The 23,635-nt window shown below is 42.8% G+C and overlaps 1 protein-coding gene across 4 annotated transcripts in view; it reads right to left on the minus strand.

Moving 5' to 3' along the window:
- PLA2G7 (phospholipase A2 group VII) overlaps positions 1 to 23,635 on the minus strand; it is a 48,153-nt gene that overhangs the window by 13,369 nt on the left and 11,149 nt on the right. For 3 of the 4 annotated variants that reach the window (XM_049893670.1, XM_049893660.1, XM_049893678.1), the window contains exons 2-4: positions 10,318 to 10,457; positions 4,308 to 4,429; positions 3,699 to 3,843 (exon numbers count right to left, since the gene is read on the minus strand). In XM_049893670.1, coding sequence (XP_049749627.1) covers positions 3,699 to 3,843; positions 4,308 to 4,429; positions 10,318 to 10,423 — 373 coding nt within the window. In that variant the 5' untranslated portion in view covers positions 10,424 to 10,457. Of the gene's footprint in view, positions 1 to 3,698; positions 3,844 to 4,307; positions 4,430 to 9,016; positions 9,237 to 10,317; positions 10,458 to 23,635 lie in introns of those variants that run through there. The other variant, XM_049893685.1, reaches the window with a different exon arrangement.

The raw sequence follows: 23,635 nt of genomic DNA on the forward strand, positions 1-23,635 counted from the left end.
CAGACTGCCACATCTTTCTCCCATGGAGCAGCTGGTGGGTTTGAACCTTTCAGTTAGCACTCCAGCACTTAACCACTGCACCACCAGGGCTCCTTCCTAAGACCATTAAAAAAAAAAAAAAAACTCCAAACCAGTTACCAATTCTGACTCACAGCAGCCCTACAGGACATGGCAGAACTGCCCCATAGGGTTTTCAAGGAGCTGGTGGTTTAGAACTGCTGACCTTTTGGTTAGCAGCCGAGTTCTTAACCACTATGCCACCAGGGCAGCTCTTAAGACCACGTTGTTGTTATTGTTAGGTGCCATTGAGTCAGTTCTGACTCACAGGAACCCTATAGGACAGGGTAGAACTGCCCATAGAGTTTCCAAGGAGTGGCTTGTGGATTCAAACTGCCAACCTTTTGGTTAGCAGCTGAGTTCTTAACCACTTTGCCACCAGGGCTCCTCGTAAGACCAGGTTGTTGTTATCGTTAGATGCCATTGAGTCGGTTCTGACTCATAGCAACCCTATACGACAGGGTAGAACTGCCCATAGAGTTTCCAAGTAGCAGCTGGTGGATTCAAACTGTCAACGTTTTGGTTAGCAGCCGAGCTCTTAACCACTATGCCACCAGGGCTCCCTTAAGACCATAGGATCATTAATTATCAGTTCTGTCAGTCCTCAATTTATGGTGAAAGATTGTTCCTTCTTAGTGGTGTATTCCAGAAGGCTGCTCCTTATTGCCATTCCCAGGTCTTGGCAAAACTTTAGTGGGAATGCTCCAAAACTAGACTATCCAGTTGTCTTTGTTTTTTCACCTGCTATACCAGTTTTTTATACCAGTTTGGGAGTGGGTATACCAGAAATACCACAAATGAGTGGTTTTAAAGGACAGAAATTTATTTTCTTACAGTTAAGGCTAAAAGTCTAAATTCAGGACACTGGCTATAAGGAGAGGTCCTTTTTTAAATCTATTTCAGCTTCTAGTAGCCAGCAACCCTTGGAGTGCTGGGCTGGTAGCCTCGTCTGCCTCTGTTGTCTTCAGATAGTGTCTGCCTTCCTTGTGTCTATTTACTTGCCTCTGTGTCTATGATGTTGCTGTGTGCCATTGAATGGATTCCAATTTACAACAACTCTACATGACAGAGTAGAACTGCCTCATAAGGTTTCGTAGGCTGTAATCTTTAAGGAAGCACATTGCCAGGTCTTTCTCCCTTGGAGCCGCTGGGTGGGTTTGAACAGCCAACCTTTCGATTAGTAGCTGAGTGCTTGACCACTGCACCACCAGGATGGGCCTTATGCAACAGGGATTAGGTCTAGGACACATTCTACACTGATAGGACCTAATTAACATAACAAAGAAAACTATTTCCAAATAGAATTACATCCACATGTATAGGGGTTAGGATTGCAACACATGTTTCGGGGGACACAATTCAATCTATACCACCAATAAACCTCAAGAAAATTACATTGAGAGCTAGAGCCTGAGAATTGGAGCCTTCTCTCATTCTGCCTTCAGACTCAGGGCTTTGGAAGCAGCTCTGCCACCTACTAGCTACTGACCTTGGGCAAGTTATGCCAACTCTGAGGCTCAGATCCCTCTTCTGTAAAATGGAGAAGATGATATCTATCGCACAGAGTTTTTGTGAGAATTTTATTTCATTAGATAACATAAGTAAAGCACCAGTCACATAGGTCACAATTTAAAAAGAATGGAAGACATTGTTTTCACTTCTTAATTGTTACTGCCATCATTATTATTAGCTATTATTTGTGTTTCATTTTCTCAAAATAGAGATGTGATCGTGAAGATTGTAATGACTGCTATGGAAATGATTTATAAGATATGTTGTTGTTGTTGTTGTTACAAAACTCAATGCCATCGAGTTGATTCTGACTCATAGCAACCCTACTGGACAGAGTAGAACTGCCCCATAGGGTTTCCAAGGAATGGCTGGTAGATTCAAACTGCCAACCTTTTGGTTAGCAGCCAAGTTCTTAACTGCGTGCCACCAGGGCTCCAAATGTTTTTGCTAGGTACTAAGTCAATTCCAACTCATAGCGACCCCATGTGACAGAGTAGAACCGCCCCATAGGGTTTTCTTGGCTTTAATCTTTATGGAAGCAGACTGCCAGGGTTTTTCTCCCTCAGAGCTACTGGGTAGGTTCAAACCACCAACCGTTTCCTTAGCAGCTGAGCCCCTAACCATTGCACCACCAGGATTCCTCTTATAAGATACATAGCACCATCAAAGTACACAGTTATAATCTTGTCATCACTTCTATTATAAACAAAACAAAAACCCTCCAGGGTGATGTTTAAAATGAATCCCAAAAGTTGCAGATAGTTTTGAGGGGAAAATTTCAAAACATAATTAACTCAGCCCAACAACAGCAGTATCTGGGCAAACAGATAAGGAAAAGTCTATTATGACTGTAATGTGGATGAATTAAGTGATGGATACACATTTAATTATCAGGGGTGGTAGAGCTATCTCAGTGAGGAAGACTGGCCCTTTAGGCTGCCATGGGTGGGAATGACAGTCCAGCCTCTTTCATTTATGACATTTATGGCTCATTCGTTTTGGGTTTGGAACAACACAATGGTTTCCTTCCCTCCCTCCCTCCCTCTTTCTTTCCTTCATCCCTTCTTTCCTTCCTCCCTTGCTTTCTTCCTTCTTTCCTTTTCTCCCTCCCTTCCTCCCTCTCACCTTCCCTCCATTGCTACCACCCGCTCTCCCTCTCTCCTTCCCTCCCACCCTCTTTCATTCCTTCTTCCCTCCTTCCTGCCATTCTTTTTGTTCTTTTTTTCCTTCCCTCTTGTCGTGGATTGAATTGTAACCCCCAAAAGTATGTGTCAACTTGGTTAGATCATGATTCTCAGTGTTGTGTGCTTGTCCTCCATTTGATCTGATGTAATTATCCTGTGTGTTGTAAATCCTAACCGCTATGATGTTACTGGTGGCGTAGTGGTTAAGAGTTTGGCTGCTAACAAAAAGACTGGCAGTTTGAATCCATCAGGCACTCCTTGGAAACCCTACAGGGCAATTCTACTCTGTCCTACAGGGTTGTAATGAGTCAAAATTGACTTGATGGCAATGGGTTTGGGTTTTTCTTTTCATTTATGATGTTAACAAGGCAGGATTAGAGGCAGTTATTGTTAATGAGGCAGGATGCAATCTACAGGATTAGATTTTATCTTGATTCAATCTTTTTTGAGATACAGAAGAGAGAAGTAAGCAGAGAGGAAAGGGCAGAGAGGAAAGGGACCTCCTATCACCAAGAAAGAAGAGCCTGGAGTGGAGCATGTCCTTTGGATCCAGGGTCCATGTGCTGAGAAACTCCTAGACCCAGAGAAGACTGATGACAAGGACCTTCCCCCAGAGCTGGCAGAGACAGAAAGCCTGGAGCTGGTATCCTGAATTCAGACTTCTAGTCTCCTAGGCTGTGAGAGAATAAATTTCTTAAAGCCATCCAATTGTGGTATTTCTGTTATAAAAGTACTAGGTAACTAAGATACCTCCCTCCTTTCTTTCCTCCTTCTCTCCTTTCCTTCCTTCTTTTTTTTTTTTTCCTGGCTTTAGAAAGCACCTAACACAGAGCATACAGGGTCACACCAGCCAACATGCTACTCTCACATTATTGCTCTCCCACAGCGTGGAAGAAGGAAAACTAAAGAGCAGAGCCTACAAAGTAGGATCAACAGAAATCTTACCAAATAATAAGCCCAAAAACTTGGCCATAATACTGTGTGTTCCAAGAACTTTAGTAAGACCAAAAAAATATTCTTTGTTTGGGATCCAAAGAGTATCATGGTGGTCATCATCTTGGGTTGGATAATACAGACGCAAGAAGCTGCCCTGTTGAGAAAGGAAATTAATGTACTTTTGAGAAGTTGCTTTTCAAACATATGCCAACAGCTATTTTGCACATTTAATTAGTGAGGACCCAAATACTCCATAGTTCATGAAAAGATGGAGAGAATATTTTAAGCTGTTGTGGTGACTGAAAACCATTATGAAAGAGAAGAGAAATAGAACAATATGCTTTCTAAGTGAAAAGAAATTATAAGCAACCTGGCTTCAGCCATTAAGGAAAAGGAAAATAGAGGATGCTGCTTAATTCATCGGATGACAGCAAAGAACTGGGGAATGACTAAACTAGCAAAAGGCTTCTTATGAAGCAACATGAATGGTAAAATGAGTCACTCTCAGGTGAGGACAATGTCAAGTTGCAGTACCTTCTAAAGGGCCATAGAAACAGTCAGTACAAAAAGTCTATAAGGGTAAAAAAAATAAGTAAGTTGTATTAATCAAAGCATTACCTTTTTGGTGTAATTAAACATCAAGTCTGTACAACCAACAGAATAAGATCCACTTCCTCTGGGAATTTTAGTTTGGCCAAAACTTGCAGCAGCTATCAAAGCTTGTATTTCATTAAGCCATACTGAAAAAAAAAAAAGAACAGGTAAATACCATCTCATCAGTCATCAATTACACCCCAGACTTTATTATGCAAAGGAATTCCAAGGGAATCAAGTTAATGCCCATGGTTTCTGGACTCCTCCATTTCTTTACCTAACTGGCAAAATACACAAATAATTATCGAGGGCCTTCTGTGCGCAAGGCAGTGTGTGGGGTTTTTGGAGGATAAAAAGATGGAGGCAGACGTAGCCCTTCTCGTAAGATACTTAAGACCATCACCCCCTAATATTTATGACCTTGCCCTCACTTTTTACTCCTATGCAGATTATATTAAAAATGACTTACCATATCTGTTTTCTGTAAACATGAACTTGACCCTACATTTTAGATTTGTGCTTTCAACTTCCCCTTGGCCTGATGTTCTTCCCATAGGAACATCAAAGCCAATGGTCCAAAATGAAACTAAACGACCATTTCCAACTCTTCCTCCTCACCTTTCTACCATGTAGCCTGCAAATCCTATCTCTTGTATCCCACACCAGCAATCTGGGAATCATTCTACTGTTCTACCTCTTTCTCACCAATTCCCTACATCTAACCAAGTCTCAATTTCTAATATTTTTATTTAGCTTAGGATTATTTCTCCAATATATTCTGACCGTTAAGCTCAACTGCCTCATTTGAACCCTTATTGTTTCTTCACCAGACAGTTGCTATCCCTCCTGTCTTATGCACCTTGGACCCTTCAAATGCACCCTTCACACAGCTCCTGGAGTATGAAAAGCACAAACCTCACCAGGAAATTCTCAAAAGTCTTCAAGGGATTTTAAGTAATTCTCGAAGCAGGAATGTATTGAAATCTTTTTGGAAGGCAGTTTGCAGGTGGAATTTAAATCTGCACATATCCTCCTAAGCAAATACACTGTCACTGAGGCACAAATGTAACCAGTGTGTGGTAACCCCAGGTAGGTCAGACTAGAACTGCTCCATAGGGTTTTCATGGCTGTGACCTTTCAGAAGCAGATTGCCAGGCCTTTCTTCCAAGGTACTTCTGGGTGCATTTGAACCACAACATTTCACTTAGTAGCTGAGCACTTAACGGCACCAACCAGGGACTCCTGCCAGTGTACTGGGATTGAAGTGTGTTTAGATTCATAGATATAAGTTAAATCCCAACTTCCAGGACTTTCATAAGAAAGACCCTCCGTGATCTGGAGGTCCACTGCCTTGTACTCCTCTCCTGCTTCTACCCCTTAAGATATCCCCCCACCATGTGCTTCAGCACTCCTGACCTACACACTAGGCTGTTCGATGCCTCTGCACTTTGTAAATACTATTCCCTATGCTTGAAATTCCCTTGGCAAACTTCTATTCAATCTTTAATACTTTGATCAGATGCCATATCTTCTCTGAAGCCTTCTCTGACCCCTCATACAGAGTGTGTTGGTTAAGGCTGTGTGTCAACTTGGCTGGGCCATGATTCTCAGTGGTTTGACAGTCATATGATGTTGTGATCACTTCCGTGATGAGATTTGATATGATGTGATCACCTCCATGATGGAATCTGCTGTGAGTAGCCAATCAGTTGAAAGGAAGTTTCCTCGGAAGTGTAGCCTACATTGAATATAAATGAACATTCTGGCAAGGCTTGGGGCTTTTGCTTGTTCTGGATCCTGCAGCTGGCTCCTGTTTGTCTGACCTCTGATTCTTAGGACTTGAGCCAGCAGCTTACCTGTGGTCTTGCCTTCTGATCTTGGGATTCCTTGATCTCCACAGCCTGTGAGCAAGAGCCCTGCTCTCTGACCTGCCGATCTTTGGTTCGCCAGCCCCTATGGCTACGTGAATCAGGAGAAGCCTCTATTCTAACCCACAGACTTGGAACTTCCAGCCTCTACAACTGCTTGAGCCATTTCCTTGATGTAAAGCTCTCTCTATATATATATTATATGCTTTACTGGTTTTGCTTCTCTAGAAAACCCAGCCTAAGACACAGAATTAATCATATCATTCTCGGTATTACATAGATACCTTGTACATATTTTTAAAATCATCCTTCCTATCACATTTATATGACGATTATTTGTTTGCATTCTCTGTGTCCCACACTTGGCTATTTTTCAAGAGCTGGATCCATGACTTTGGATTTTTGGGTCTCAATACAATGTCTGGCACAGAGTAGGTGCTCAAAAAATATTTGTGAAAATGAACTGAACTAAGCTTTTCACTACTGCTGGTCTCTCTTGTTCTTCCTCCTTCAAACTCTTTATCATATATATCCTTTTACTTACACCCACTCCTGAAACTGCTCTGCTCTTCTCTGGTGCCAAAACCCTTCCACACACCTGAGGCTTCATCTGTTCTCTTCCTTTCTAAGCTCCCATCAAATCCATATTTGGTTTGATTTCCAGTACTCCAGACCCTCACTTTTCCATACATTCAGCTGGCCCATCTCTTCCTCTTTATTGGACTATGGGAATTGATTACTCTGCTAGGACTGACTCCTTTGTGGTTGCCATCATATCCTGCCTCTACCACTTAAGACACCAAGATCCTTATTAGGTATGACATCTCCATTGCTATCATGTGGCATCACCCAGAAAGGCTGCATCATTGGAAGAAGCCCATTTAGGTGACTCATGTATGAAGCACCTGTCAGCCATGAAGCCTTTCAACAATAAAGCCTTACTACTCAAACTGGGGTCTGTGGACCAGCACCACTGGCATCACCTGGCAGCTGGAAAATGCAGAATCTCAGGCATTCATTTCTACTGAATCAGAAAAGATGTGTCCACTGAAGTTTAAGAAGCACTTAGCTAAGGCACCAAGCCACCTGACCTGACACATGGATCAGCAATCCACAGTCAAATGGTGAGAGGCAGTTCTCAGGAAGGTAGCGGGGTAAGATGGACAGTCTCTGGATATTAGAGCCAGGTAATCCTACTTTGAATTCCAGATGTGCCTCTAACAAGCTACAATACTCTAGCCTAGGCAATTTATACTACCTCTCTGATAGTTACGGAAACCCCAGTGGAGTAGTAGTTAAGAGCTACAGCTGTTAATCAAAAGGTTGGCAGTTCAAATCCACCAGGCACTCCTTGGAAACCCTATGGAGCATTTCTACTCTGTCCTATAGGGTCACTATGAGTCGGGATTGATTTGATGGCAGCAGATTTGGGTTTTTTTTTTTTTTTTTCTGTTGGTTAGAGACCATCAGGATGGTCTGCAGAGCAGCTGTGAGGATGAAGTGATAATGTAGGTCAAGCACCTACTTCACAAGTTGACACATAATAGGTGGACAACTGATATTAGTTCCCTTCCTCAGAGTTTGTCCACTAGTGCTACCCAAATGCACGGTAAAGGTATTGGAGGGGTTTTAGCAGATCTAGATTGGAGCATAGCACTTTCCCTTTGAGCAGATTCAGAATTTTTATATCTGTCAGGACATTTCCTCAGTGATTTTTTTTTTTTAACTTTACCAGTAAGGCTATCAATAGGCTCTTCACCTCTGGTTAAAGACTTTCTACTGTGCCATGCTTCATGGTGTAACAGGGGGACATCAGATCCAGAGGACGACAGGCTAGGCCATGCCTGCCATTCCTTCTAGCAATGAGCAGCCTGCGAGGGGCTGCACCCCACCCTACAGGTAGCCATGGTGTGGGTATAAAGGGTTGTTGGGAGACCTCCAGGGCACACAGCTCCTGAGAACTCACAGCTGCCTGGAAGGCACTACCCTGAGAGCTGTGAGTTCGGCTTAAGAGCCATGAGAGTGTTCAGTGGTCAGAGTCAGGGTGGCTGCAGAAACAGCTCACTGACATGAAGCCAGCTCAGCCATGGTCTTGAATCTCCTATTCTTTAACAATCTACCAGGACTCATCATAAAGGAAGATGCTTGTCAGGCTAAATGGCCACTCTCTAGATGACACAGTTTCTGTGGTCAGAATTTATAAATGTCTCTTTCTATTTTTCTTCAGCTTATTTTAATAGCAGCATTGAAGATGAGTGGTATACTATTAATACACATTTATGGTGGCATGTATTTGTCAGATGTTCTTGATATTCAGTCCCAGGTTTGAAGATGAATTATATACAGGCTAGAAAAAAATTATATGCTCTTGTGTGGTGTAGTTGTTAAGTGCTATGGCTGCTAACCAAAAGGTCAGCACTTTGAATCCACCAGGTGCTCCTTGGAAACTCTATGGGGCAGTTCTACTCTGTCCTTATAGAGTCACTATGTGTCAGAATCGACTCCACAGCAATGGGTTTTGGGTATGGCTTTGGAGCCCTGGCAGCACAGTGGTTAAGAGCTTAGCTGCTAACTGAAAAGGTCGGCAGCTCGAATCTACCAACTGCTCCTTGGAAACCCTGTGGGGCAGTTCTACTCTGTCCTATGGGGTTGTTATGAGTCAGAATTGACTCAACAGCAACAGGTTTGGTTTTTGGGTTGTATGGCTTTATGTCCTCCATTAGCAAATATGATATCTCTAGCCCATATTTTATGTCTATCCATTTAATTAAAAGATTATAAAGAATTGTGTCTTATTTTGATCTTTTGTTAAAGTTTTTCAATATTTTTGAAAAAAAAATTATGCATTCATTTTTGAAAACTTACAATGGAGAGGGCATTGGCTCAATGCTGGAAATGCATAGATGAATAAGAAGCAGTGTCTCTGTCCTCAAGTTTCTGTAGTCAGCTTCCCAATTAATTTTAAATATGAGGGGATAGAAAACATGCTTTAAGTTCCTCACCCTGTGCCAAGAAAAAGTGAATGATACAAATGCCTCCTAGGTGGTAATTTGTTCATCATATAAAAAGCAATGGGAAAAAATGAACTTAATTTCAACTAGACTGCAAGCTCCTTGAACTTGACTGCAAGCACTCTGTCTTAGTTACCTTAGCTTCCTGATAAATACTAGTGAATCAATAGACCTGTGAGATATTATTCCATTTCATATGCAAATGTAGATATAAGATATAGTCCTTCTCCTACTAATGCCTTCACTTCCTCAACTACAAAGTAGGGCAGAACTTATCTGTCAGTCACTGAGTTATGAAAGCACTTCTGTAAATGCTATGCTAAGGAGTCACCCATAGAGCCTGAATGACTGGATCCAGAGCCACCACATCTATCCAGGTGCACAGATAGTGTGATGCCATTCAGAGGCCACCTACACAGCTCTCATTAGGAGACCAGATAAGGACATGACCCTCTGAGATTAGCAGGAATTCACAAAGCTCCAGAAGCACTCTCCTAGCAATCAGTCCTGTCTAGAGATGGCTATCCAGCTCTGGCCACTCTTCCTAGGCTTGCCTAAGCCTTCACCTATCTCTTCTCCTTCCCTCCCAGCACAAAGTAAAAAAGAGCAAGTGAGGAAGGTCAGTTGTCATCAGGAGCTTCTTGGTACCTATTTGTCCCTACTCCTCTCTGTTATTACGGAGAAAACATTGCTTCCCTCTGGATCCCAAGACCCTAAATTGCCATCTTCTCACACCATCCCCACTACTAACAAGGACCATGCCTGTTGATCAAGATACCTGCCTCTTCCTCACCTTTGTGGAAGCAGGTTTTGAGGTTGCCTCTCAGTGAATTGCAGAGTTTGTGCTACTGGGCTCAAGTGGGAGTGACTAGGGCACAGTTTTCGACAGTGATTGTAAGCTGAGATTCCAGTTTGTCTTAAAACATCTTACCCTGGTTCTATCCTTCAGTCATGATACTGAAGAAGAGAGGCACTGCTTTGCTTCCAGCTGGAACTACAAGAAAGTGAGACTCTCGCTCATACCCCAGGAGAACAGAGTGTCTCCATGAGCATTCTTCTTAACAAGACTTGCTTTAGGGGTTCTACATGCAACTTATCTGGGGCCATCTGTCAACATGTTAGTTGCTCAAGTCCTTGAACAAATACAGTTCTTACCTGATGATTTCATCTGGGCAGCAGGATGTAGGTCTTGCCAGCCAAAACGAACCAGTGTGAGGCAGCTGCAGAGGCAGAAAAGTGCATGCAATTTGGACAGCACCATCTTGGGGGCTGAGAAACGGTTTCAGCTTAATGTTCTTCCAAGCAGATAATTCAAAGAAAAAACAATGCAATAAAGAAGACTTCTATAAGCTGACAGACTCAGTGAGAATGAAACACTAGTAACATGACTTTATGTATTATAAAGGAAGAAGACATCTGGAAAATATGGGGCATGCATTTTCTGGGCTGGGTTTTAGATAGGTACAACGGTGGGTAAATCATTAGTAATGCTGGATTGTAGAGCACAGAAATAACACTGACTTTTTTTTTTTAGGCAGTTGTATGAGGCTTTTGGTCACTAGTTTGCTAATTTTGTGGCAGTCTAGTTTGGTTATAAAGAAGTGCATCAAAATATAATAATAATTAACAATAATATATTATAATCATGATAATATCCATAGGCATCACGTCTGGCATATAGTAAACGCTAAAAAGTTTTCATTATAATTACAAAGTGATTGATTACATTGCTGCTGTCGCTGCTGCTGCTCTTGTTGATGACAATGACAGTTATATTTTTGTTAATCTCTATAATCTTAATTTAAAAAATAAATTAATAAGTGGATGAATGAAGCATGAGATTACTCCTTGTAATAAATTATATTACAATTGGGCTCTATGCTAACATCTTGTTAATGAAAATGACTATCTCGTATTTTGTATTACTTTCCCCTTTAAAATGTCTCCCTCCAATTTTTTGAGGTGATGGAAAGTTTCCAAGCCACTGCCATCTCTAACCTGTATTATGGCAATAACCTCCAATTTGTGTCCCTCCTTTTCCCCTTGCCCCTATAACCTATTCCTAACACAGTGGCGTGTAGGCATTAGTGATTCGGTGGTAGAATTCTTGCCCTCCATGCAGGAGGCCTGGGTTCGACTCCTGCACTTTATGCCCATTGCACTTTATGCCCAGCTACCACCTCTCTGCCAGTAGAGGCTTTCATGTTGCTATGATGTTGAACAAGTTTCAGCAGAGCTTCTAGACTAAGACAGACTAGGAAGAAAGGCCTGGTGATCTACTTCCAAAATCAGCAAATGAAAACTCTACGGATCACAATGGTGTGATCTGTAACTGATCATGGGGATGGCTCAGGATTGAACAGCATTCGTTCCATTGTGCATGGGGTTGGGACGGCTCGATCACAGCTAACAACAATAAGAAAGAATAAAGGAAGAGAAGCAAATTTTAGCACCTCCATTTTTCATTTTAGGGGATGAAGATCACTGAAATACAGAAAGGCTATGCAACCTGCCTGAGGTCACATAGAGAACCTTCGGCAGGGCAGGTCTTCCTCCTTTTACTCCAAGTGTACCAAAACAACCAAACAAACAAACAAAAAAAAAAACCTGTTGCCATCAAGTCGATTTCAACTCATAGCAACCCCATAGGACAGAGTAGAACTGCCCCATAGGGTTTCTAAGGAGCAGCTGGTGGATTTGATCTGTAGACCTTTTGGTCAGCAGCCACGCTCTTAACCACTGTGCCACCAGGGCTCCTCTCCAAGTGATAGAAGGACCCAAATGGAATCCTGCTCTTCTCTTCACCTTCCCAGTGCCACAAAATACATAGTCCTCCACCACTATCTCTGCCTGGCGTGTTCTGTGGGATGGAAGTATATGTTAAGACTATTCTCAGATTACTGGCAAGACAGCCATGTCCCAAGAAGGGGGCAACCCTGACTGAAGGTTCCCTGCAGTCAGGAAAAGAGGTCTTCTCTGGACTGACTCCTCATGGATTCCAAAAGAGAAGGCATGTTCCCCTGTGGGTACAGTCAGGCTGCGAGGCACTACAAGCATCGCAGCCTCCCTCTGCTCTCGCAGCATTCTGTGCATGGCTCTATTCAAGCCACTTAGCTGACTCTCCTGCAATGATCTGTTTATAGAATGGCTTAGTCCAATAGCCAGTGTGCTCCTCAAGGGCAGAGACTGGTCTCCTGGAGGGAAAGGATTGGGCCCATTTGTCTTTGTATTCCTATTAGCAAGGACCCGGCAAATACAAACCAGTTACCCTCCTTAAGTCAGTTCTTACTCATGGTGACCCCATGTATGTCAGAGTAGGACTATGCTCCATAGGGTTTTCAATGTCTGATTTTTGGGAAGATGATCATCGGGTTTTTCTTCTGAGGTGCCTCCGGGGGACTTGAACTTACAACCTTTCAGTTAGCAGCAGAGTGCCTTGCCCATTAGTACCACAAGAACCTTTGGCAAATAGCAAGCACTCAGTAAACATTTCTTGAGTGAGAATGTCAAGAATCCCTTCTTTTTGACGTGGGCCACAAGGTAGACCATAAACACATTCTCAGATGATCTCACACTAGGCTGTGACTTCTTGATACACTATAGTGATTGGCTGTTTCATCTCTAGCATCTACAGTCCAACTGCCTGAGTATGAAGCCCAGCCTTGACACTAGTAGTTGACCTCCTGCAAACTACTTAATCCTTCTTATTTCCTCACCTGTAAAACAGGGATGAGGATGAGAATACCAACCAGGGTTAAATGATACATTAAATTATACATTTTGCATGTAGCAGTTAAATACAAATATTGTTGTGTGGCATCAAGTCGATATTCATTCATAGCAACAGAGTAGGACAGAGCAGAACTGCCCCACGGGGTTTCCTAGGCTGTATTCTTTATAGAAGCAGATCACCAGCTCTTTTCTCTTGCACAGCCACTGGTGGGTTCAAACCACTAACCATTCAGTTAGCAGCTGAGCGCTTAACCATTGCACCACCAGGGCTCCTTATACTAATATCGGCATACTCATTTTACATTCCTAGCACTGTACACTGTTACAGCTAAGTAGTTGTTGCTTAATAAATGTTAATTACATTAAAGCTAAGCCATAAATAATGACCTTGAGGTAGGAACAGGAAGACTTTTTCTTTGCTGACTAAAGTCACTCCTTAGTCATCATCCACTTGGTCCACTGATGGTACTGCTAAATAGATTTTACGGGTTTTGTTAATGGCTCCAGCTTCCCCTAAAACTGGAATTAACATTTCTCCTGCAGTTCTTGGGAAATTTTGGGTTCACTGCCCTTCTTCACCTCCATAGGCTATTAGTGCCCTGGTAATGTCTGGGTACCTCCCTGTGGTCTACCACAATGATCTGCCTTGGTTAAAACTTAACTATCAAATGTTCTACACCCTCAATTCCTTGCTCTGGTTTTCAAGGTGTAAACTCCTGTCTTAGGCTGGGTTCTCTACAGAAGCAAAACCAGTAAAGCGTATAAGTATATATAAAAACCAAAACCAAGCCCAGTGCCGTCAAGTCGATTCCGACTCCTAGCGACACTATAGGACAGAGTAGAACTGCCGCATACAGTTTCCAAGCAGTGCCTGGTGGATTTGAACCGCCGACCCTTTGGTTAGCAGCTGTAGCACTTAACCACTACACCACCAGGGTTTCCAAGTATATATAGAGAGGGATTTATATCAAGGAAACAGCTCACGCGATCGTAGAGGCTGGAACGTCTCAAGTCTGTGGATCAGGATAAGGCTTCTCCTGATTCACAAAGCCACAGGGGCTGGCAAACCCAAGATTGGCAGATTGGAGAGCAGGGATCTTGCTCATAGACTATGAAGGTTGATGAATTCCGAGACCAGCAGGCAAGACCGCAAGGCTTCTTCCGATTCACGTAGCTGCAGGGGCTGGCGAACCCAAGATTGGTAGGTAAGCTGCTAGTTCAAGTGCCAAGAACCAGAGGTCAGAGGAACAAGAGGCAGCTGCAGGCAGGATCCAGAACAAGCCAAAAGCCTTGATAAGGCGTGCAGGAAGCAAGCAGGCAGCAGAGGGCGGAAAGATGAAGGCTAAGGAGGCGGTGAGCTATCACAGGACCTGCCCTGCTGGTATCACTCAGCGGATTCCATCATGGGGGTGATTGCATATCAGATTTCAACAGGGAAGTGATCACAATCTTACACAACTGTCAAAACACTGAGAATCATGGCCCAGCCAAGTTGACACACAGTCTCAACCATCACAACTCCCCAAGGTGAACAAGCTGCTAAGAGTTGCCATTGTTGTCAGCTGCCATTGAGTGGGCTCCGACTCATGGTGAATTTACGTATAACAGAATGAAATGTTGCCAGGTCCTGCACCATCTTCATGATCATTGGTATGCTTGAGTGATTGTTGCGACCACTGTGTATTTTTAGTGCCTTCCAACCTACAGGGCTTATCTTTCAGCACTTTGTGGGACTGTATTTTGTTGTGATCCCTAGGGTTTTCACTGGATAATTTTCACAAGTAGATGGCTAGGCCTTTCTTCCTAGTCTGACTTAGTCCGGAAGCTCTGCTATAACCTGTTCATCATGGGTAACCCTGCTAAACCAAAAAAAAAAAAAACCAAACCCAGTGCTGTCGAGTCGATTCCAACTCATAGCGACCCTATAGGACAGAGTAGAACTGTCGCATAGAGTTTCCAAGGATCGCCTGGAGGATCTGAACTGCCAACCTTTTGGTTAGCAGCTGTAGCACTTAACCACTATGCCACCAGGGTTTTATGTGAAATACCAGTGGTACAGCTGCCAGCATCATGGCAACACAAAGGCACTGCAGTTCAACAAGGTGTGTTACTTAGGTTTTTCTCGTTGACTTCCAAGTAACAGCCTTTCTTTTTAACCAAGGCCTTCCGGAGACTTCACTTCAAAACCCTGAAAGTTCACTCCAAAGGAAAGAGTTGTAGGCTACTGTGGAGAGATGTTTTGAAGACAAGAGGATTTTAATGTCCTCCAAACCAGATCCTAAAAGCAGTAATCCACTCTGGCTACCCCAGCAACCTTCAGGCAGTTTCAGACAGGAGGAAGCAAGGTTGCTTTCTGTCACCAAGCTCTGCTAAGAAGAGACAGGCATCAAATTAGGAGCTTGAATTATTCAGAGTATGGCTTGTGATCATATTTCTGTGTTCAGGGAAGAAAGGCAATAGACCACACTTAAGAAGGAAAACAAACCTTAGAGCAAACAGTTCTGTTCCTAGAATACCATTTCTTCTCACATTTGAAAACAAATTGGGACAATTTTTCTTCTTTGAAACAAATTGTTCCCTTGATTTGGGACAACATAAGCCAGTCCTTTCTCAGAAGGCTGAAGAGTGAAGTGTGCAGCTCCGGACAAGTCTTTTTGAAATTAAACTATTGATGTGATAGCAAAGGGCTTAAAGAATAAGAAAAACTGACATGTATTTTTTTTTAATCAGCTTTACATTTTTTAAAAAACCTGAATGAGAACTCCTTGGGCCAGAAGAGGACATGATGAAACACATTTCAGGAAGTATCAACCAATGTTCCTGATTAACATATCACAGGCAGCCGAGGAGAGACCCTGGGGATAGGTGATCCAAGGTCTCAACTTGCTGCTTTCACTTGTTTTCCTGTGAGAAGAAGCAGGAACTCCTAAGATAAGCAAAGAAGTATTTTGACTTCAACTCAGACCTTCAGAATAATTCAAAGTTTGATTGCTGGTTTACTTAAGAAGAAAAAAAGGTGATGTGTAGCATAAATACCAGTTGCCATCAAGTCTATTCAACTCATGGTGACCCCATGTATGTCAGAGTAGAACTGTGCTCCAGAGGGTTTTCAATAGCTGATTTTTTGTAAGTGGCTTACCAGGCCTTTCTTCCGAGACACCTCTGGGCGGACTCAACCCTCCCACCTTCCAGTTATCAGCCAAGTTAACTGCACCACCAGGGATTCCTGAGGCATAAATAGTTATTACTTAATGATAGCCTATTATGGGCCAACTTCTTCTACCCTGTACTTTACGTTATCTCTAGTACTCACAACAAGGAGTAGAGTTGTTGTGTGCAACTGCAAACCTTTCAGTTAGCAGCTGAGCACTTAACCATTAACCATAGCACCAGGGCTCCTTAAGGAATAAAGTTGTTGTTAGATGCTGTGGAGTTGATTCTGACTCATAGCGACCCTACAGGACAATGTAGAACTGCCCGATGAGGATGCCTAGGATGTAATCCTCATGGCTTGGGTCAGGGGCACCTTGGTCCTCAAAGTGACATCTTTGCTTTTTAACACTTCAAAGAGGTCTTTTGCAGCAGATTTGCCCAATGCAATGTGTCGTTTGATTTCTTGACTGCTGCTTCCATCAGTGTTGATTGTGGATTTGAGTAAAACAAAATCCTTGACAACTTCAACAGCTACCCTACACAGCAGAGTAGAACTGCCCCCATAAGGTTCCCAAGGAGCAGCTGGTGGATTCAAACTGCTGACCTTTTGGTTAGCAGCTGAGCTCTTAATCACTGCACCAGCAGGGCTCCTTTCTTGTTTATCATGATGTTCCTTACTGGTACAGCTGCGAGGATTTTTGTTTTATGTTGAGGTGTGATCTATACTGAAGGCTGTAGTCTTTGATCTTCATCAGTAAATACTTCAAGGTATTTTCAATCCCCTGGTAAGTATGTGAAAGCTAGGCAATGAATAAGAAGGACCAAAGAAGAATTGATGCCTTGGAATTATGGTGTTGCCAAAGAATACTGAACATGCCATGGACTGCCAGAAGAACATACAAATCTGTCTTGAAAGAAGTACAGCCAGAATGCTCCTTAGAAGCGAGAATGGTGAGACTTTGTCTCATGTACTTTGGACATGTTATCAGGAGGGACCAATCCCTGGAGAAGGACATCATGCTTGGTAAAGCAGAGGGTCAGTGAAAAAGGGGAGGACTCTCAACAAGATGGATTGACAGGTTGGCTCCAACAACGGGCTCAAACATAGCCATGATTGTGAGGATTGCGCAGGACTGGGCAGTGTTTCATTCTGTTGTACACAGGGGCACCGTGAGTCGGAACTGACTTGATGGCACCTAACAACAACAACAACAAATCTTTATGAGGGCAGAATCCCAGGTCTTTTCTCCTACAGAGCTGCTGGTGGGTTCAAACTGCTGACCTTTCAATGAGCAGCTGAGCGATTTAACTTTGTGCCACCAGGGCTCCTATAGGAGTAAAGTTAGGTAGGTACTATTACTTCCACTTTATAGTTAAAAGCAGTGAGGCTTAGAGAGACTGACTGAATCATATGACTGATAGGCTTCAGAGCTATGACCACCAAGGCCAGTCGGCAGAGGTGTATGTCAAAAAAAATAATCAGTATAATGTGATTTTATTTTTTAAATATACACATTTATGTGCAAATAGTAAAAAAATAAAGATCAATATAATCCCAGAATGTTCTCAGTGGTTATAATTAAGTGGTAGGATTATAGGTGATACAGGGTTTTTTTTTTTTTTAACATACACTTATCTAACTGTTAACAATGAACATGCATTACTTAAGTAGATAAAAAAGAAAAGAAAAGAAACAAACCCCCAGCTCTTTCCTTGGGCAACTAAATCTAAAGGAATGACTTCCAATCCAGCAGAAGGCCCAAAAAACAAACCAAACCCAGTGCCATCGAGTCAATTCCGACTCACGGCGACCCTATAGAACAGAGTAAAACTGCCCCATAGAGTTTCCAAGGAGCACCTGGTAGATTCAAACTGCTGACCCTTTGGTTATCAGCCATAGCACTTAACCACGATGCCCCCAGAGTTTTCCTAGCAGAAGGCAGATAGGTCCAGTTCAGAGACAAGATTGGTTGTGGAGCTTTGCTTTATATCAACAGTTTAGGAGAAAGGTACGCTTAGTTCCAGTTTGAAAATGCGGGGTAGGTATTTCCCCCCAACCCTACCCCCACTGCGCACCTCCCCCCCACCCAAAAAAAGAAAAACTCAGTGGCTTGTGGCTCATTACTACAATTTCAAGTTAGTAACCATGAGCCAGGCATTGGGCTAAGCCTTCAAGGGAGTCCAGGTGTGTGTGTGTGTGTGCATGTGTGTGTGTGTGTGCGCGCACGTGCGTGTGTGTGTTGGGGGAGGGAGGGACAGAAGGAAGGAGGCAGGGGATGTTGGGGTATACAATGAGAAACAAAATACAGTGAAACCTGTGGGAGCAGGAACTCAACAGGACTGCCTTGTTTTTCAGTGTCTCACAAGTTTCCCACCAGTCTTACCACTTTTCTATTGCTCTCTCTTAGTGGAAGACAGTTTTCCTTCTCTGACAGGTTTCCACTTTACAGGTTCTGGCTTTCTTAGGTTTTACATCTTTCAAAGAATGCACAGTTTTGTGGTCCAGATAAAGATGGGCATAACCTACTCTAGTTCAGGTCAAACCAGTAAAGACCAGCTAGTCTAATCCTTTTTGTTTATATACAAAGAAACTGCGGCCCAGAGTGGGGAAGTGACTCGCCTGGGACCATACAGCAAATTAATGGCAGTGCTAGGATTAGATCACCTGGTTCCCTGGGCACCACACCATGGGGTTTGTGGCAGCAGTAGGTGAGATGCACCTGGGTTCTTGTATGCACAACGAGGTTCTGTAGAGATGTGGACAGGGACTGCTGAGGCCACCACAAGGCGGCCTGGGTTTGCAGTCAGAAGCACCAACTTTACGTCAATTATTTCACATCTGAAACCTAAATCTCAACAGCGAAACAGGATTAACAATGCCTATTTCAGAGGAAAAAAAAAAAAATTTTTTTTTTTTTATTTCAGAGGGTTAAGGTCAGAGAAAAAAGGAGAAAATTCCAGCATAGGGCCAGACACAGACTCTTAATTAATGCCCGTTTCCACCAGGAACCAGCTAGGCTTCATGGGGAGCAAAATATATTAGATTCTAGAGACGACATCCTGAGAAATGAGAGAGACTGATGACCTGAGAGGTGGTGACTTATTTCCTTCCTCTTGCTGAGTTGCTGAGGCAGCATCAGTAGCTCAGGCTCAGGCTCCATCAGGGATTCTCCCCCTTGGCGCTATTGACATTTGCAGCCGATAAGTCTTTGTTGTGGGGGCCTGCCCTGCACATTGTAGCATGGTTAGCAGCATTCCTAGCCTCCACCCATTAGATGCCAGTGGCACACTCCCTTCCCCCAGTTGTGACAACCAAAAATGTCTCCAGACATTGCCAAATGTGTTCTTGGGGGCAAAATCACCGCCAGTTGAAAAACACTGGGCAGAATGACCTGGGTTGATGGGGGGAAGAAGGAAGGCACTTCAGGCACGGGACGCTTTATGTTGTGATGAGCTGGGGTATTACTAAGAAAGGTGTAAGATATATTAGAAGAGGGGTGTTGCAGGAAGGAGGTTGGAGCCAAGAGCAGGGGCCAGAACACAGAGAACTTGCATGTAGTACATCTGAGTTTAGACCTCTGTCCTACAGGCAGTGATGTTTCCCACTGCACCCAGCAGTGAGGGCCTTTCATCTGTCAGACGTGCAATGAATGCTTGCTGAATAAACACGGAAATGACTTCTGAACCATAGAATGGAGCGTTTATGTGTCCTTAGCCCCATGATACAGGTATATGTATGTGCGTGTGTGTATGGAGAACAAGGCAGATGAATATGTAAAGCAGATGGGTCTGGAGCTTCAACTTGTCTGTTGAACACAGCTGAGCCCAGAGGCTCAGTCCAGCTATAGGCTATCTCAATGATCACAAGGCCAAACCAGCCAGTGCCATGGAGTGGATTCCGACTCATAAAGAACCTATAGGATGGAGTAGAACTGCCCCATAGGGTTTGCAAGGCTGTGATCTTTACAGAAGCAGACTGCCTATCCTTCTCCTGCAGAGCAGCTAGTGGGCTTGCACTGTGGACCTTTGGGTTAGCAGCTGAGCTCTTAACCACTACACCACCAGGGATTCTTGATCAGAAAGCAGCCCGCTTCTTTTCTCCTTAGTTCACCCCTCTCCCTTGGGGTAAAGTATTCTCTTCTTAAATGCATAGGCCCACCTTCACTCTGCTCTCCTATGCCTTACAGATGAGGATCTGAAAACATGCTTCTCCGAGGACAATGGAGAACACCTGGCTTACACTTCCTCAGAAAGCCCTTCAACCTGCCACTGATTCAGGTCCCAGCCAAAGCTCACCCTTTCCTCTCTATAACCAGCTCTTCATCCCATGCTGTGGGTCTCCTCCTTCCTGAGTCTCGGGGATAACCAAAAAAACCAAACCCGTTGACGTCGAGTCGATTCCGACTCACAGTGACCCTATAGAACAGAGTAGAACTGCCCCCATAGAGTTTCCAAGGAGCACCTGGTGCATTTGAACTGCCGACCTTTCAGTTAGCAGCCATAGCGCTTAACCACTATGCCACCAGGGTTTCCAGTCTAGGGGATAAAGACCCAAAATCATCTTCCCCCAACGCCTCTTCAGCTCTCAGAAACCATTCTCACTTTTAAACCATTACTTGGCATGTAATTCACATGTTGCTTTGCAATGTTTAAAATCTTTTCCTGTCCATTTTCTTTCCCCAAATAGGTTGAAGCTGCTCCTGAAAAGGGGCCAATACCCTTCATCTTTTTAAATTTCTCACAGTTCTTTGTACATGTTGGGCACTTAACAATACCTTCCTCTGGTTTCTGATCCATTTCTCTAACTTAATTTTTTTACATTAGCTGTTTCATAGTTCTATGTGAATTTATTATATGCAACTATTCATCCTTTATGGAAGTGTTATAAATTATAGATAAATATCACAAAAAATTTCCTGTTACTAAAATAAAAAGAGCACTTTTTGATTTTCAGAACGAAGTTCTACTATAAATGGCCACCAAGTCCCTGGCTTCCTGAGACACTAGCTTCTTTCATTTTCTGATGATCACCAAGTTCTCTGAGAGGATGACCACTGAAGACAGACGAACAATTCATAAGAAGTCTTTTAACTTTCAAAGTTCTCTTTCCATAGTGAAGTTCCTTTTTCTGAACCTGGGATGTGAGTTAGCTAGAAATGTATTTACATTTGAGAACTCTGTCATCGTTGTTGTTGTTAGGTGCCGTCGAGTCAGTTCCAAAGACTCTGAAAAGTCTAAAAGTGACTTTGTATATTTCTCACAGACCTGGTGAATCCAAGATCAAACCCTTGATACAACATTCAGAATCACAATGTCAGAAATTCCATTACCACCACCAGCAGCAGCAACCAATACAAAATGTTCTTTGAGAAAGACGTAACCAGCCAAACAAAGTAATAACTGACAGACTAAAAGCCTGGTGCTTACCTATGGTCTTACTATGCTTTACAACTGTAGAATTTACTAAATCAAATTTGGCAACACTGGTGGGAATGTAATTGGGTACACAGGCTTTTGGAAGGCAATTTGGCAAGACTCAAGCTATACATACCCTTTGATCTTTTAATTAAATTTCTGGGATTAGTACAAAAAAAAAAAAAACTTATACACAGGGACATAAAACCCTGAAAACTTAATATCCTGCAAAACTTATTGCATCTATTTATAAGAGCCAACACACACACACACAGACACACGCTGAAGTTCTCTAAACATCAAACAATAGCTGGATAGTTAAGTAAACCATGCTATTCATCAATGGGTTCTTATTTAGTGATTAACCGGATATTTACAAAATAATGCTTTATGACTTAGGAAACTGTTTTCAACAGAATTTTAATTGAAAAAGATAAACTACTGTCATGTAAAAATCATTACATGGTTATTAATTAATATAATGGGGTGAAATTATGGGTGTTTTTCTAATTATGTTTCACATTTTCGCCAATAAAATGCTTTACTAATAAAAAAATAAAGAGAAAAGAATATTTAAGAAGAGTTTGTATGATCGCCAAGAGTGTTTATGTTTAATGCCAAGTAAAAAGTCATAAGAATCACTTGTGATCCCAGATACCGAAAACCAAAAGACGAAGGAGTGGGAGGGAGAGGGAAGGAGAGGAAATAACAAATATTTACAGGGCTTGTCTTCTTTATGGATAACTGAAAACTAAAGGTAAATTTTTATCCTTCTTTGTACTTTTCTCTTTTCCAATTCTTTAAATCAATGAGAATATTTATACTTTAAAAATCTATAATTTTTTCAATAGTTAATAAGGTCCCAAAACCATTTTCCTCAATTTTGTCCCCCTGACCACTAGATAAAGTATCTTCCTGACAGGTCAAGAAAACACTTCAAAGAGCATTCAGGTTAACACATTCTATTTAACTCCATTTAAGAGTTTGTGTCACATTTTTGCCTTTGTTCTGAGAACTTCGTGCCTACTACTGAAACCACGGTTTCCTGTTTACTGTCCTCTTCAAATCTCAGCTGAGGTCTACACACGCTAGCATGGCTGCAGCTAACCCCAATATCCCCATATCTGAATGCTACCGTCGAGTTCTCATCAGACATCATCTCCCGTCTTGAAACAAAAGACAAACCAAAACAACTCAGTCCACTGCTATCGTAAAAGCTCCAGTCTCGGGTCTATAAGATTAATATCAAGAGCTGACAAGCTGTAAGTTGTCCAAGTAAAAACCCAGTCCTGGCAACAGACCAGGGCATTCCTGGTTTAACATTCCTGTTATTAGCAAAGGCTCAGAAAAGAAAACATCTTTCACAAATATCAGTACTCTCTTTGCCAGATTTGTTCTGATTAGCTTTTAAGATGGGGCCATGTGACAGGCAGAATAACCGCCCCTCCCCCAAAATGTTCCCAGAACCTGTGAATATGTTATGTTACATGGCAAAGGGCAATTCAGGTTGCAGATGAAATTAAGTTTGCTAATCAGCTGATCTTAAAATTGGGAGATTATCCTGGATTACCTGGGTGAGTTCACTGTAGTCATAAGCCAGTTGCCATAGAGCTGATTGCAACTCATGGTGACCCCATGTGTGTCAGAGCAGAACTGTGCTCCGTGGGGTTTTCACTGGCTGATTTTTCAGAGGTAGATTTTTTTTTTTAGAGCACCAGGCCTTCCTTCTGAGGCACCTCTGGGCAGACATGAACGTCTGACCTTTCGGTTAGCAGCTAAGAGCATTAACCGTTTGCACTACCCAGGGAGCCCGGGGGAAACATAAGGATCTTTAAAAGTGGCAGAGGGAGGCAGAAGAGGTGGTCAGCATTATACAATGTGAGAACTCCACCTGCCATTGCTGGATTTGGAGCTGAAGGAAAGCCATGAGCCGAGGAATGTGGACAGCCGCTAGAAGCTAGACAAGGCAAGGAAATCGGTTCTCCTCTACAGCCTCCAGAAAGGAACGTGGACAGCCCTGCTGATACCTTGGTTTTAGCCCAGTGAGACCTGTGTCAATCAGACTTCTGACCTACAGAACTCAAAGAAAATACATTTGTGTTGCTTTAAGCACTGAAATTTGTCGTACTTCCTTACAACATCAATAGAAGACTAATACAGAGCATACATAGAC

The sequence above is a fragment of the Elephas maximus genome, chromosome 1 (genome assembly GCF_024166365.1).
Source record: "Elephas maximus indicus isolate mEleMax1 chromosome 1, mEleMax1 primary haplotype, whole genome shotgun sequence".
Lineage (NCBI taxonomy): Eukaryota > Metazoa > Chordata > Mammalia > Proboscidea > Elephantidae > Elephas > Elephas maximus.